Raw genomic sequence first — 15,023 nt, 5'->3', positions numbered from 1 at the left:
GGGGTTGTCGGACACGTAGCGAACAGTCAGCAGCCTCGCCCTCATAACGGTGACGAGGGATGGATTGACGCTCTCTGCGCGGATGCCGGCGATTTATCCGGGTCACAGCAGAGTAAATTGCGGGCTCTTTTGCGGGAATTCTCGGATGTGTTCAGCAAATCACAATTTGATATTGGCTGCACCAAGCTGCTGCGTCACCACATTGACACTGGTGACGCTGCCCCTATCCGCCAAAACCCGTTTCGGCTCAGCCCTGCGGAGAAACAGCATGTTAAATGGGCAGTTGACGACATGCTGGCGGCTGATATCATTTCTCCTTCCAACAGCCCCTGGAGTGCCCCGATAGTGCTGGTCAAAAAGCACGATGGCAGTCTTCGATTCTGTGTAGATTTTCGGCGCCTAAATAAAATTTCTGTGGCTGACGCATATCCTCTTCCACGTATGGATGAGTCATTGGATGCCCTGGCAGGGGCGCGTTATTTTTCCACTTTGGACCTTCTGTCAGGGTTTTGGCAACTCCCCCTCGACGAAGCGTCAAAGCCAAAGACTGCTTTTCGGACACCACAGGGCCTTTTCGAGTTTAATAGATTGCCCATGGGGCTCCACTCAGCTCCAGCGACGTTTCAGAGGCTCATGGAGCTGGTCCTCGCTGGGCTCCAGTGGGACTCATGCCTTATCTATCTTGATGACGTTATCGTCTTTGGCCGCACGTTCAACGAACACATTGAACGGTTGCGCGCTGTTTTCGAAAAGATGCGAGCTGCGGACCTTAAATTCAAACCGCAGAAGTGCCACCTTTTGCGTGAGTCTGTGCGCTATCTAGGCCACATAGTCAGCCGCTCGGGTATTTCCACAGACCCTGAAAAGACTAAATGTGTCAGCCAATGGCCTACCCCCACCTCTGCTGGGGATGTTCGCAGTTTTATCGGGTTCGCGTCGTACTACCGACGTTTTGTGGCTGGTTTCGCTACAATCGCCAAGCCACTACACGCTCTTACAGCGAAAGGGCTGAAATTTCATTGGGGGGACGCGGAACAGGCCGCATTTGACTCCTTACGGAATGCTCTTGTAGCAGCACCGCCCCTGGCTTACCCCGATTTTGCAAAGCCGTTTATTCTGGACACCGATGCCAGTAACACCGGGATCGGCGGGGTGCTGTCCCAAATCATTGAGGGCGTTGAGAGGGTGGTTGCCTATGGAAGCAGAGTTTTGTCCCCTGCAGAGCAACGTTATTGCGTAACCCGACGCGAGCTGCTGGCCATTGTTCACTTTATACAACAATACAGGCCATACCTGTACGGTCAACGGTTTACCGTGCGCTCCGATCACTCTGCGTTACAATACGCTTTGCGCATTGATCAACCGTCTGGCCAGCTCTCCCGATGGCTTGAAGTCCTCCAGGACTACAATTTTATGGTGATTTACCGCAAGGGTACACAGCACAGTAATGCGGACGCGCTATCTCGCCTCCCGTCAGAACAATGCGCCTGTTTTACGGGTTCTGGCCGGTGCAGACCGCAAATAGTACGCCCGGTTGCACCTCTTGAAACGGTTTCTGCTGCCCTTCCTTCCGATCCTGCGCCGGGTGCGGACCACGAAAATCCGCCAGCAAGTGACGACTTGCTGGGGATAACGTTGGACGAATGGGGTCGGCACCAAATGAACGATGCGTCATTGTTGCCTCTGCGTCGTCGCGCATGTGATTCGTCCTCACGTTCAAGTAAATCGAACTCTTTTGCCATGCGCCGCGGTCTGCTCATGCATTGGGACGCTGATTCTTGCCAGTACAAAATTGTAGTGCCATCGGCTTTGCGGTGTTCGGCTGTGTGCGCAGCACACGAGCGATTGTCGCACCTGGGTGTGCATAAAACCATTGGGTTGCTAAGATTACAATTTTACTGGCCGGGCATGCTTCGCGACGTAACTGATATTTTAACGGGCTGCACCCAATGTGCGCAACGTAAACCTCCAGCGACGCCGGCATGCCCACCGCTGCAGCCCATCACGGTATCCCGTGTGAACGAGCTGGTTGCTCTCGACATTTTGGGGCCTTTCCCTACAACGCCTCGTGGTAACAAGTACCTGCTGGTTGGGGTGGAGTATTTTACACGGTGGCCTATGGCCTGGGCCCTCCCCAACCAGTCAGCAGCAGCCGTGGTGGACGCCTTTGTTCAAGGCTATGTGCTGGACAAGGGCGCTCCAGAACGGTTGCTGACCGATCAGGGAAGAAATTTTTCCAGTACCCTGCTGAGTGAGGTATGCCGCCTGTTGGGCACTAAGAAGGTGCGCACCTCGCCCTATCACCCCCAAACAGATGGCATGGTGGAGCGGTTGCATAGAACCCTCACCTCTATGCTATGCCATCAGGTTGACGAATCCCACTTAGACTGGGACCTGCAGATCCCAGGGGTCCTCGCTGCTTACCGCATGGCGCCACATGCAGCGACAGGGTTCTCCCCATTTTTCCTAATGTATGGCAGGGAGGCCATTCCCCCCGCTGATGTGCGGCTTGGGATAGAGCAGCTTCCACAGTCATCGAAGCTCACTGACCATTTGCGGTTCAACCTGCAAAAGCTGTCTGAGGCTCGTGCTGCGGCGATCGAAAATTCCGCTTCCCGCCAGCGGGCAAATTCGAGGTTGCAGGCCCCTCGCACGTCCGTGCATCGGTGGGCTCCAGGTGATATGGCGTGGCTTCATTGCCCCCAGGTGCCGGTGTCCACATCGGCTAAACTCCTAAAACCATGGCGAGGTCCGGTTGAGGTGGTCCAGGTAATGCGCCCACAGTGTGTTAAGATACGTTGGGGACGACGGCGCTGGTTCGTGCACCCCTCTCGTCTGAAGCCATTTGTTGCTCCGCGCGGCTCTGCGTCACACTCAAAACACGAGGGCCGAGCGTGTGATATGCCCGACGAGCCGGATGTCGCCCCGTTGGTACCTAACCCACAGCGCAGACGTCTCATTCCTCCTGCAGATGATGCGGGACTGAGGGAGCCGTGCGAGCCACGAGTCTCTGCACGAAGGACCCGGGAGCCACCCAACATGTTTGCCAGGATGCCTGACCCGTCTACAACAAGAGTCTCTGCAAAGAGACCTTCTGACCCACCCAACATGTTTGCCAGAATGCCTGACCCGCCCAACATGTTTGCCAGAATGCCTGACCCGCCCAACATGTTTACCAGGATGCCTGACCCGCCCAACATGTTTGCCAGGCTGCCCGACCCGTCTGCTCCAAGGGTCCCCGCAGAGAGGCCTCCTGCCCCTGCTGACATTTTTGCCAGGATGCCTGGTCAGCCTGCAGCCCGGAAAGGGGCACCCATCCCCTACGACGGGCCCGCGAAATACACACGGGCTAGATCGCGTCGCTTTTCTTGATTGCCCATCATTTTTTTTTTTGCGGCAGCTGGATGCTGCATGCGTTGTGCGTCGCGAATGTCGTTATTTGTGGTTGGTTCTGACCATGTACATATGTTGCGTTGTTGATGGGGGGGTATTTGTAGTGGGTGTTCCTGTTCTTGTTGGATGTACCTGTTCTTGTTGGTTGTGGTACACACACACACTTTGATTCATTGATGGGGATTTTCTGCTTGTAACAGCCGGGACGGCTGAGGCTTTCGAAGGGGAGGGTGATGTAGTAGAGTTACCCACTCGATATTCACAAACAGGGAGAGCTAATCGTTGACAAGGGTTTCCCGCTCAAACTAACGGTCAGGGTCTCACAAGTTGTGAGAGCTGACCGTTAACAAGGTTTTCCCGCGCGACCTAACGGTCAGGGTCAGATAGGGTAAATTGGGATCGAAAAGCAGATTGGGAACGACCAATCACAGGGTTCCACAAGGTGGCCGGGGATTGGACAACCCGGCCACGAACGAGTATAAAGCCAGAACGCTCAGAGCTCTCGGGGAGTCCGACGACACGAAGACCCAAGACGGCGGAAGAAGCATAGGACCCTGGACCAAGCCCTCCAGCCCTTATAAGGGCTAGGGTTCAGAGTAACCAGTGGTCAGGGAGACATCTCCCTAGGTCCAGTCAGAGGACACTGAAGGAGCGGGGTATGAGTAGCCTGTAGGCTTGTACGTTCGGAGTGTAACGGGTGAGGGGACCGTATACCCCTCGGTGCATAGGGACTGTATTCACAAATAAAGTGTGTGCTACTAAAAGACGTACAAGAGTCTGTCTGTACAATACTACACACACACGTGGTTTCTGCATTGCACTCCGACAGCACGCGCTCGCCCTCGGGAGTTGTATAATTGGCGATGAGAACGTCACCCTCCGAGCCGCACAGCGAGATGACGGGTGGCATGAGGGAGCAGGGCTAAGGCGGTGATGATGATGATGATGGCTACATAGTAAGGTTAAGAGCAGGGAAATAACTATGAAGGAGCTGTAGCCGATGGGACAGGACACTAAGTTGAATGTACTAATGACACGGGGTTTCAATCCCTGCATCAGACGGTCAAATTTACAATGATCCACATTAATGACGTTTAAATAATGCCACCGTGGACCTATTTAAGACAGCAGAAACTTGATTGACGACGCATCTTTCTACACGACTCCAAAACACATTTGAAGAGACTCGGCCTGCTTTCCGATGTGACTCGACGTGGAGCTTTGGTTATTCTCGAGTGCTTTTGTGGATTTGTTATGTTTAGTTTTCCTATGAAATAAACCCTAGATATGGCCGATAAAAGGAAAAAAGCATCGCCAAGTGATGTTTCTACTGTTTAAGGGAAAACCGGTGGTCCGATTTACCACGGGGTTTCCAGGAACCATTGTGTCGGAAACGCTGGGACCGCCTGAAACTTTCTTTAATACACCCCCACCCAGCCCCTCCACGGCGTCAACTGTGCTAACTAGTTGAACACGTAGGCTTTCGCGACCAATGTTATTATTATTATTCATAATAAAGGTTTTTGGGTTAGATAGCATAAGTATAAATGTGTCGAAACCCTTAACCACCCGACACAGCCAATTAGTAAGGGATTTGTCACGTTAACAAAATGCCAAATAGTTACTACGTCAGCCCACCGGTGTGTGTGTGCTAACTAACGCACACACACGTGTGCATATGTACACGCGCGTGCCGCTCGCAGGGATCTCCGGCACCCGAGGCCGACTGGCTGAAGGAAGGCGTGCGCCTGTCAACACGCGTCGCCATCACCAGCACGTCGGGCTCGTCGCAGATGCTCATCCCGTGCACGGCCCTCAAAGACTCCGGACACTACACGCTGGTGATCAGCAACGAGGCCGGGTCCGAGACCCACAGCATCTTCATGAAGGTCATTGGTAAGTGGAGGAATGCGCGTGAAATGCGCGCACGCGCGTATATGCGCGCACGCACACACACGCACACACATGCACGCGCACACAAGCACATAGGTGCGAGTAGCACCTATGAAGGCTGGAACAGCACACAAGGGGGCGGGTGGCCAGCACCTCGCCAGGCCGCCTTTGTCTCCCCAGTGGCGATGTTTAGACACCGCACCAGGTACTCATTTGAGGCTGAGTCCACCTAGGGGAGGCCCATGACCGGTTCAGATAATCGTCACTGGTGTTGGCCGTCAGCAGGAATTGAACTCGGGTCGCCGAGTTCGTAGTGCAGCGCGCTAACCGACAAAGACAAAGATCCCCTGTGTCGCCTTAACAGACTGTCGGAGTAAGTGTTGAGCACCTATGAAGGCCGGTGCTAAGCAACACACAAACGCGCACACACATGCACACACATGCACACACACATTCACACACATGCACACACACATGCACGTGGGTACATGGGCACGCACGTGCAGCCAATGCCATCGTCACCATTCTCGCCATCGTCGGTTTCCAAAGAACACAGGATGAGATGGTACTATCCTTTGTGCAAGCACTTCCAAGAGTTCATGAACAGTGAGCCTGGTGAAATTTGGGGAGCGCATCGTCAGTAGTGAACCTTTGGTTCCTAGGGTGTTTCGGCCTTTCATACTATACACCCTCCCCAAAGGCGGCCAGCGACAGGGTGATCAATCCTACGCTTGCGTCCCATTCCCAATTAGTCATAGGAGTTGCCTTGTTGTTGGTAGCCAACATCCCATGGGACTATGCATGGCAGGGGCGTCCTCCTCCCTGAGTCAAGCATTGTTGACTGCATACCTCCTGGCCCTCTCACATTTTTTACAGGATTCGCATTGTCGTTATTTTCCTCATGATAGAAATGTTTTTGTTGTCGTTATTATAAAAACAATAACGATGATGATGAAAATTATGACACCCTCAAGACAAAAATTCCAATGCTGATGATGACAATGATTTTAACTGTGCTACGAATAACCAGACATGTAACAATTCAATTAACACCTTTTTTATTTACTCAAGATAGATCAGCGTCGAGGGTTTGTCTGGGTGAATCTTTAGACGCCTACGGAAAAAAAATATCTGACAAAACCGAGCACCTCCACTCCCCGTGCCCCGTGTGCGCTCCCGCGCGTCTGCCCGCCGTAGACGTGCCGTCATCGCCAGGCCACGTGTCACTGGTGGAAAAGGTGCCGGGCACGGTGACCTTGTGCTGGGGCGCGTCTCGGGACGAGGTCACCGACGACGAGCTCACGTACACGGTGCTGCGGCGCGAGGTCAACAACAAGGTGACCGCACGCCGCTCGGGGGCTCTTGTAGGGGTGGGCGGTCGGCTGCAACTGGTGTGCGACGGTATTTTGACCCCTTGGCAGGGCCACCCATCGGGGTGAAAGGAGGACCCCCACCACAGGTCCGTCGCGCATGAACAAGGGGTCCATCCCATGTGGCAATCTGCCTCGGAGCGGTCCAGTCCCGGGGCCTCCAGGAACATATGGGGGCGACCCTGCCCCGTGGGTCAGAATCCATTTGGCAGCCAGTGTCGTCGTTTACCCCCTCCCCTCTCCACCGCCGTCACCCCCCCCCCCCCCCCCCCTGGTGCTGTGCCGTCACCTTGTCAGGTTTGGACGGAGATCGGAGACCACATCAACAACAACAGCTTCACGGTGACGGACTCGGTGACGGGGCAGCCGTACATGTTTCGCGTGGTGGCAGTGAACAGCGTGGGGAGGAGCTACCCCTCGGAGAGCAAGGAGCCTTGGAGCCTGATGCGCCGCCGTGGTGCGTGTCCCTCGTGTGTGTGTGTCGGGCAAGTCTGTCCAATGTCTGTGTTCTGTGTGTGTGTGTGTCCCATGTGTGTGTTCCGTGTGTGTGTGTGTCGTGCAAGTCTGTCCAATGTGTGTGTTCTGTGTGTGTCTCGTGTGTGTGTGTTATATTTGTGTCCCATGTATGTGTGTGTGTCCCGTGTTTATGTCTTGTACGTTTGTCCCATGTGTGCGTCCCATGTCTGCTCCCATATGTAACCCTTAACCCAGTGGTTCTGAACCTTTTTGCTATGGCAGCACCACTGGTCCTGGTCTCCTCCCCAGTTGACTAAAAACACTACACACAGAGATCGCACGTCCGCGACTCGTCAACACGGTGTTTAATGAGGCATTTGTTTTGTAGTGTGCACTCACGTGTGTTTTGTCGCCACAAGATGTCGTGTGCAACGCCGCTGCCCTGACCCTCCCCCCCGCTGCCGCCCGCTCACCCCCACGCAGAGCCCGTGGGCCTCGTGATGCCGCGCTACAGGGGCTGGAACGAAGCGAGCGCCCCGTCGTTCCTCGTGCCGCTGCGACCTCACGTGGTGACCCGCGGCACCGAGTGCCGCATGAGCTGCGCAGTGCGCGGCTGCCCGCGGCCCATCGTCACGTGGTTCAAGGGCGGCCAGAGCCTGTGGGGCAGTGAGCGCGCGTGCCCCATGGAGACGGTGGGCGTGTGCTCGCTGCTGCTGCCCGTAGTGGACTTCGAGGACGCGGGCATGTACACGGTGCACGCGCAGAATCCGCACGGCAAGACCGAGTGCTCGGCCTCGCTCGACGTCAAGGGTGCGTATGCGCGAGCACGCGCACGTGCGCGTGTGCGCTGAGCGACGGACGTGTTACGGACGGCCAGCGAGTCCGTTTAGAATATGTGACGACAGGACAGGAAAGTCAGTTTTTAATACATAATGAGCGCACGCGAGGGAGTCAAGAAATTGAGAGATGGAAATCCAAGAAACTGAGAGAGAATTCCAAGCAAATGAGGCAGAAATAATGTAACCACGCGGGCAAGGGAGAGTCTTACTCATGAAAAAATGGGTTGGGTTATTAAAATAGTTTGTGCAGCAGCAAAATGGCTAATGTACACAACTTAGTGAACACCCCCATATAAAATTAATAACCTAGGATAGTTAGACTTCACTTTTTTCCTATTTACGTATGGACGTTGAACTTCTTTTGCACCGTACGTAGCCAACCGTGCTAATCGGAGGTGCGGTGAATGAAGACAAAACTTGTGGAACTGACCCTTGCATAAGACCTGAACCATCGGCAGCTGCCGATTCACCGCAATAGATAGGACTGAGTGAATTATTGTATACAACAGGTAAACATCAACAAACAAACAACATGAAAATCCATTGCACGGCCGCGAGACACTCAAAATTGTGAAATAGCTTGAGTTTGATGTGGATGCTGAATATAAATAATTAAGGGGATACGAACAGACGGAGGCTACAATAACCTCACAGGGTACACAAACACACCGGCTGTCCTGCCATATTGGGGGAAAAAATGCTTTTAAACGTTGTAAAAGAACCACCGATTAAAGGTCTCTTCATTACTTCGAGGCAATAACCATCTAAAAAAATTATCTTAAGGGAAATGTTATTTTGTTTCGATTGAAAGCTTTCGTGACTGCAGGGATTCATCTTCTTGGTTCTTTCGGTAAAGTCACGTAGAAGGGAAATAATAGAATAATAAAAATAAAACATAATAAAATAATTCTCACGACGTTTCGGCCACAACGCAAGCAGCCGTCCTCAGGTGAAGAACAGGTCTGTCGGAAAGATTATTTCCCTTCTACGTGACTTTACCGAAAGAACCAAGAAGATGTTATTTTGTTGTTTTAGATATTAGCTCATTAACTCTGTCCTTATGTATCTATATCTGTGTGTGCAGATTGGAGCGTGGAATGAGAGGTGAGAAACTTCTTGAGTCCAGGTTTGATCAAAAGTCACTTAAAAACGAAACTATATACTATATGTATTTAACCAGGTAAGGCCCACTAAGCTATCGAAATATTTTTCAGAAGCAACCTGCCTACAAATTATAGCTCAACGAAGTGGCTGATCATGTGGAAATTTATAGCAGCCAAATATTCTAAATGCATGTTTCAAAAAAATTGGAGGGAAAAACCGGAGGACCCAGGGAAAAATCCACGCAAACACGTGGAGAACATGCAAACTCCAAATATACAGCAGCAGCAGGCGTCAGGGTTAGGATCAAACCCATGACCTCCTGTATACCAGGCGAGGCAGTTAACATCTCACCACCACAGTGGCCCACCTGTTTATGCTTCAAACAACGCACACTTAAACTGATTCCCATTATGTGATTGAAAATGTAGTTCAGCGTTTGGTTGATATTTTAAAGAAATGCACTTATTTTACCTTGTGTTTTGTCAAATTTGTAATTGTTTTGCCTGAGAGATATTTTGAGAGCCATTGCTTTTAAAATGATTAAAAAATGTGGCATTAAAGACGAGCTTGCAGATGTGCAGGAATGGAAAAATTAATTGAGGAAAAATCTCTTCAGGAGCATACACGCATTGTGCACGTAGTTCTTTTTTTTTCAAGCAACGAAACACGGCAATGTTGCTAACAAGTTGATGATACTCCGCAAGTTCCCTTGTACGGTTGCAAACATATTACCGGGGACTTTAGCAGCTGCTCATGAGGAGTTGCCAAGCTTTGAGCGGTGCTGAACTCTGATTTGATTCTCGCGTTGATATTCCGAGTGGTACAATCCTTAATTTTACGTCTGGTTACTGTTTGTGGAATTCATTAAAATGCCATAAAATTGCGACAACAGCACAAGTTTTTGCGGTTGCACTGTAAAGCCCGCCGATGTGTTTTCGGGTTGTGTCACGTGTCATTCGGCATGATGTCCGACGTTCCGTTCCATGCACTGGAAGCTTTTTCAATTACTTTCCAGAAGAAGGAGGAATCTCCCAGCACGCGGAGGGAAACGTCAGACATTGTGCCGAACAACCCCAAAAACACGCCGTCAGAGCTATGTACACAATTGTTGTTGAATCTGACTCGGAGTAGATTTTAAACAACATGTTTGGTCGGCATGGAACGATGCATCGGCTCGTTTATTTAAAGTGATTCTTACGCTCGTGATGCATGCATTGAATTGTGCACGTGAGGATCGATTATTTTCAGATTTTTGCAAATTGTATCGCTCATTCGGCATTTCGACTTTTGGAGCAAGCAAAACGGTATCAACGAGAGAGAACAAATGAGAACGCAAACGGGGCGGTCATATCAACGAGACAGAACCGATTACCGACTCAAAACCCTCACGATGATTGAATCTCTAGCGGTGTGAATCGTTACATGCCTACTGCTCAGCCACCCCCTTGGTAACGATGATCTTAACAATGCAAACGTTCTATTATGATTTGCAATGATGCTGTCCGGCGAACATGACTACTGTATTCCTTCCTGAAATGAAACAATACAATTGACAATATTACTTGGGTTTTCATATCATGAAAATGCAACCGCATTTCACGATAATTCAGCTCGTTGGCACGCAGCCTCTTTTCCCGGGTCTGCGTTTTACCAGCTCCATTTGTTTAAACAAGAGAACCTTTGAAGGTTTTGACTCCTCTCTGGTTTCAAGGTCTTGTCACATTTTATTTCAGTCATTTGCCGAAGTAGGGAGGGAAAAAAAAACGTTGCTTCTTTCGTGAATTGTATTCGTCTTGGTTGCTTTCTCTGGGGCCTTAACAGCGCCGGTGGCAATCGCCAAACTCCGTCTGACCTGGAGACGTCTTCATTGAAATATTTCTCCGTCATTTATCCGCACAGAAAAAAAACGCATAAAGGAGAACTAATTTGCTTTATCTTCTAAAACGTACTACTGTGCGACTCAATGTATTATATTGGTCGATTGAAAAGTGTTCGGGCCGTGCTTGTTAATGTATGGCCAGTTTTGTTTACATGCTGCAGAAGGTAAACGATTTATTGGTGAATGTGTAATTGTAATTAAGAAGTGCTACGTGCAGCACAGTAGATTGTTTTATATAGTGCTGAAGGATATAGCGTAGTGAAGCAGATGTACTATATATACATGGTATGTTTATGGAAGGGTTTGTGGTAGGTGGAATATGGATTTTGTGAAAGTGGAGAACATAAATTGCTATAAAACAGTAGTACTGCTATTAGAGTGATTCAGAGAGGAATGAAGGAAAAAAAAATCGTTGATAGAATGGTTACTTAATAAAGTTGACTTGTCTTTCTGTTCAAACTAGCAATGAGGTGGTTGGTGTTCTTCGTTGGTGGCCCTTGATCCAGTGGTAGAAATTCCACGTTTCTATGGCTGGGCTAGCCTGACCAGAGGATAACCACCATTTACCGTCAACACAGTGGTATTCATTTGATTGACCTTGAAGGTATGATGAGCCAATTTAACTCCCAATTAGACCGAGATTTATGCTATAAATTGTGAACCTGGTGAATGGCCAACGTGGTGACATGGTCAAACGACCCCTGTGACTGACACGGCATGGGGAGGCCTTCAATCAGCAGTGGATTTGACGAAGAGCTGAAAGAGGATTCGGTGGTGCTGTGTTGATATAACCTTGAGGGCGGATTGCAGCAATTATGGTAGTGTGTTGTTTGCATCTTGGTAATGGTCAAGGGATGACGACTATGAATGCAGGTGTTCAAATGTGTTTTTACGTTTGGATTTTTGTGATTACACTTACAGTATATGCTTTGGCTGTCAAGCCATGTTTTCCTTCTTGCGAATAAATTAATGTGTGTGGTGTGACCTTTTCTGCTTTCATCGCCTTGTGTTTGTGCATTATCGCTGTCAACACACATCGAGGTTAACATTTCCACATATCCTCATATGTCACCTCCGCTTTATTTCAACTTTCATTTCTCTTCGTCCTGCTCGCTAAAACTCACTTTGTCGAAACTATAAATTACCTTTGATCTATTTGAAGGAGAATTTCCACTCCAACCAAAAAGTAACATGACAGAATGTCGTGTATCAGTCTAGATCTCAGACTGAAACAATTCATATAAATGTCGGGCGGTGGTGGCAACACACGTGGCCTCTAATCCAGCACGTGTGGACGTAGGGGTTGGTGGATCACGCAAATGTTGGAAAACTCCCTGTCACCATACACTAGCTCGCCGAGATTAAAGCGTGGCTGTGCTGGAAATACGAGAATGTAATTGTTATTATAATAGGCAATTTTATCGTCTTAAGCCCAATTGGCTGTGCCATAAGAAGCCGTGCCATCAATTAAAATTGTAGGTACTGTCATAGAATATTTAGATTTTTGTCAATTCAACTTCCTCACAGCAACTATGCATTGTCATTAATTCTAGATTTGAAGCTTTCGTGACTGCAAGGATTCATATTCTTAGGTTTTTTCGGTAAAGTCACGTAGGTAAAACATTAAAATTAATAAAAGTAAAATAAAATAAAAATCACGACGTTTCGGAGGCAACTCCTGCAATCTCTCATTTACTTGATACAGCTGTCGTGGCTGTGACGGTTCCACCTGAAGACGGAAGCTTGTGTTGCCTCCGAAACGTCGTGATTTTTATTTTATTTTACTTTTATTAATTTTAATGTTTTACCTACGTGACTTTACCGAAAAAACCTAAGAATATGCATTGTCACTTTATTCGTTCACATTTTCCTGGAATTTCCCATACCCATGTGGGTTCCCACCTTCTGGTCCTCTTGCTCCACTCATTCCTGTCCTGGGCCATCATCTCCCGCTTCCATTCCATAGTCCCTCACATTCCGGTTCACCGCGTGGCACCGCGACTTGTCTTCGCCTGCATCCTGGTCTCTTCCTCCGTGCTTCCACGTTCATCACATTTATCCGTTGTGGTTTTCCCTCGCGGGACATGCTCTGAGTCAACTTTCTTTCAGCTCGACTGGGATGGGCAGGGCTTAATGTCAGCCGGGCCAGTGACCCGTAAAAATTTTACGGAACCGGCACACCATATACAGTCCACCTCTTGCTATAGCTAATTCTAGTGGCGTGCCTATTACTGGTAGGGATCTCCTGGTTACACCAGCCCACAGGGGATTCTTGTGTCCGTCCGTCGTGCAGGGAGGGGCTGGGTGGGAAGGTACGGGCTGGGTAGGGAGGGGAGGGTGGGGAGGGGCTGGGTGGGGAGGGTGGGGTTGGGTGGGGAGGGGCTGGGTGGGGAGGGTGGGGCTGGGAGGGGTGGGGCTAGGTATGGAGGGGCTGGTCACCCCGTGGTGCCCTTATAAAACTCAACGTTTAACCTACTCACGCCGGCTTGTGCCCGCCCTCACAGTCGGGCATATTTGCGGAATACACCACGCCGCCGTTGACCCTGGCCATTGACCGAGCAACCCAACGTTCCTACCAGCTCCCTCCGCAGGAATGTGTTCTAGTTTACCAGCGACTCTAAAAGGGTCGCACTCTTGGCTTCCTCCGTGTCTCTTCATTTTTGACCCTTTATTCCTTTCGCCCTAATCCACTCAAAGTTATTTGACTAAACCCCACCAAGTATCCACAACCCATGTGGACACTTGGGTAACACATTGCCACCTAGTAACCTACAGGGTGGAACGGTGCAATTGGCAATCCACGTAAACGTTTGCACTCAACACATACACTAGCTGAAACCTGTCTTGCGTTGGGAAAATAATATTACCAAGATTGGAAAAAAACATTGCAACATCTAAGGACAAAACCTCGTGATTTATTGTCCAAAAACGTCATGCGAGCATACGTGACCGATTTCACATTTGTGCACTTCGTTTTAAAATACAGCTGTATAATTATTACGTTTTTCACAGAATATGCCACATTGCATTCATGATGTGGTCTAATAATGTAGTTATGAGGTCAACATCATACTATATTTGGAAAAAAAAATTGCTGGCTGAAGGCAGGGGTCACGTCCAAAGGATTTGCGGGCTGATAGTTTTATTTTAATTTTAAATACATAAAAATGTTGTCATTCCACTGGTGGATCACAGACGCTCCAGTGCAGGTCGGTGAAGGAGTTGGTCAGGGGTGGCTCAAATATAACTCGACACTTGTGTTAAGACGTGACCAGGAGACCGTCATCTCGCAGTTGATAGATGTTGGTCGGCAATTATGACTAACAATCTAATCCGGCAGAGTTGGTTGTCATGGAGGAGTGGGTAAGCAACTTGGCGGTTGAGAATAGAACGTGAATCATGAAGATGAGGTTGTGACACGTGTGCAAGACGAAGGATAGCACACAAGTTTGGGAATAGAATGTGATTTGAAAGAACTCTAGATGTAATCATGAAGAGCGTGAGATGGGTGGCAAACTCATGTCGGTTGGAGGAGGGCAAGTTAACGAGACAGCTGCGGGATCTAGCAGAAGGAAGGAAGCGAAGGCGAGGTGCCGTTGCATTTATGTAGTGGTGTTAACTACTCGCTGTTCGCTAACTGTGAGAGAGCGGATCGTAAACAAGGGTTTCCCGCTCAATCAAACGGTCAGGGTCAAATGGGGTGAGGTAGGATCCAAACGCCAGATTGGGAAGGACCAATCAGAGGGTCCCACAAGGTGGCCGGGGATTGGACAACCCGGCCACGAACAGGTATAAAAGCCAGAGCGGTGAGAGCTCTGGAGGAGTTCTGCTACACAAAGACCCAAGTCGGCCGAAGACATCTAGGACCCTGGACCAAGCCCTCCAGCCCTTATCAGGGCTAGGGCTCAGTGTAACCAGTGGTCGGGGAGAGATCCCCTAGGTCCAGCCAGAGGACGCTGGGAGAGCAGGGAGATTAGATAGCCTGCAAGGTCCGGAGGCTGTGTCTCCTCAGGGTAACGGGTGAGGGGACCATATACCCCTTAGTGTGGTAGGGACTGTGTATAAAGATAATAAACAGTGTGTGCCATA

At 49.8% G+C, this 15,023-nt stretch overlaps 1 protein-coding gene across 19 annotated transcripts in view; it reads left to right on the top strand.

Annotated features, from left to right (window-relative positions):
• LOC133347578 (immunoglobulin-like and fibronectin type III domain-containing protein 1) overlaps positions 1-11,924 on the top strand; it is an 80,799-nt gene extending 68,875 nt beyond the window's left edge. For all 19 annotated transcript variants that reach the window (XM_061559948.1, XM_061559966.1, XM_061559965.1 and 16 more), the window contains 5 exons: positions 5,097-5,289; positions 6,484-6,623; positions 6,954-7,113; positions 7,596-7,922; positions 9,036-11,924. In XM_061559948.1, the coding sequence (XP_061415932.1) occupies positions 5,097-5,289; positions 6,484-6,623; positions 6,954-7,113; positions 7,596-7,922; positions 9,036-9,052 (837 nt within the window). In that variant the 3' untranslated portion in view covers positions 9,053-11,924. The remainder of the gene's footprint in view (positions 1-5,096; positions 5,290-6,483; positions 6,624-6,953; positions 7,114-7,595; positions 7,923-9,035) is intronic.
• Positions 11,925-15,023: the final 3,099 nt, after the last annotated feature.

Source organism: Lethenteron reissneri, chromosome 26 (assembly GCF_015708825.2).
Source record: "Lethenteron reissneri isolate LAM-NWPU_2019-01 chromosome 26, ASM1570882v1, whole genome shotgun sequence".
NCBI classification, from domain to species: Eukaryota; Metazoa; Chordata; class Hyperoartia; order Petromyzontiformes; family Petromyzontidae; genus Lethenteron; species Lethenteron reissneri.
The sequence above is the reverse complement of the archived record's forward strand: the minus strand, read 5'-3'. Positions and strand labels throughout refer to the sequence as shown.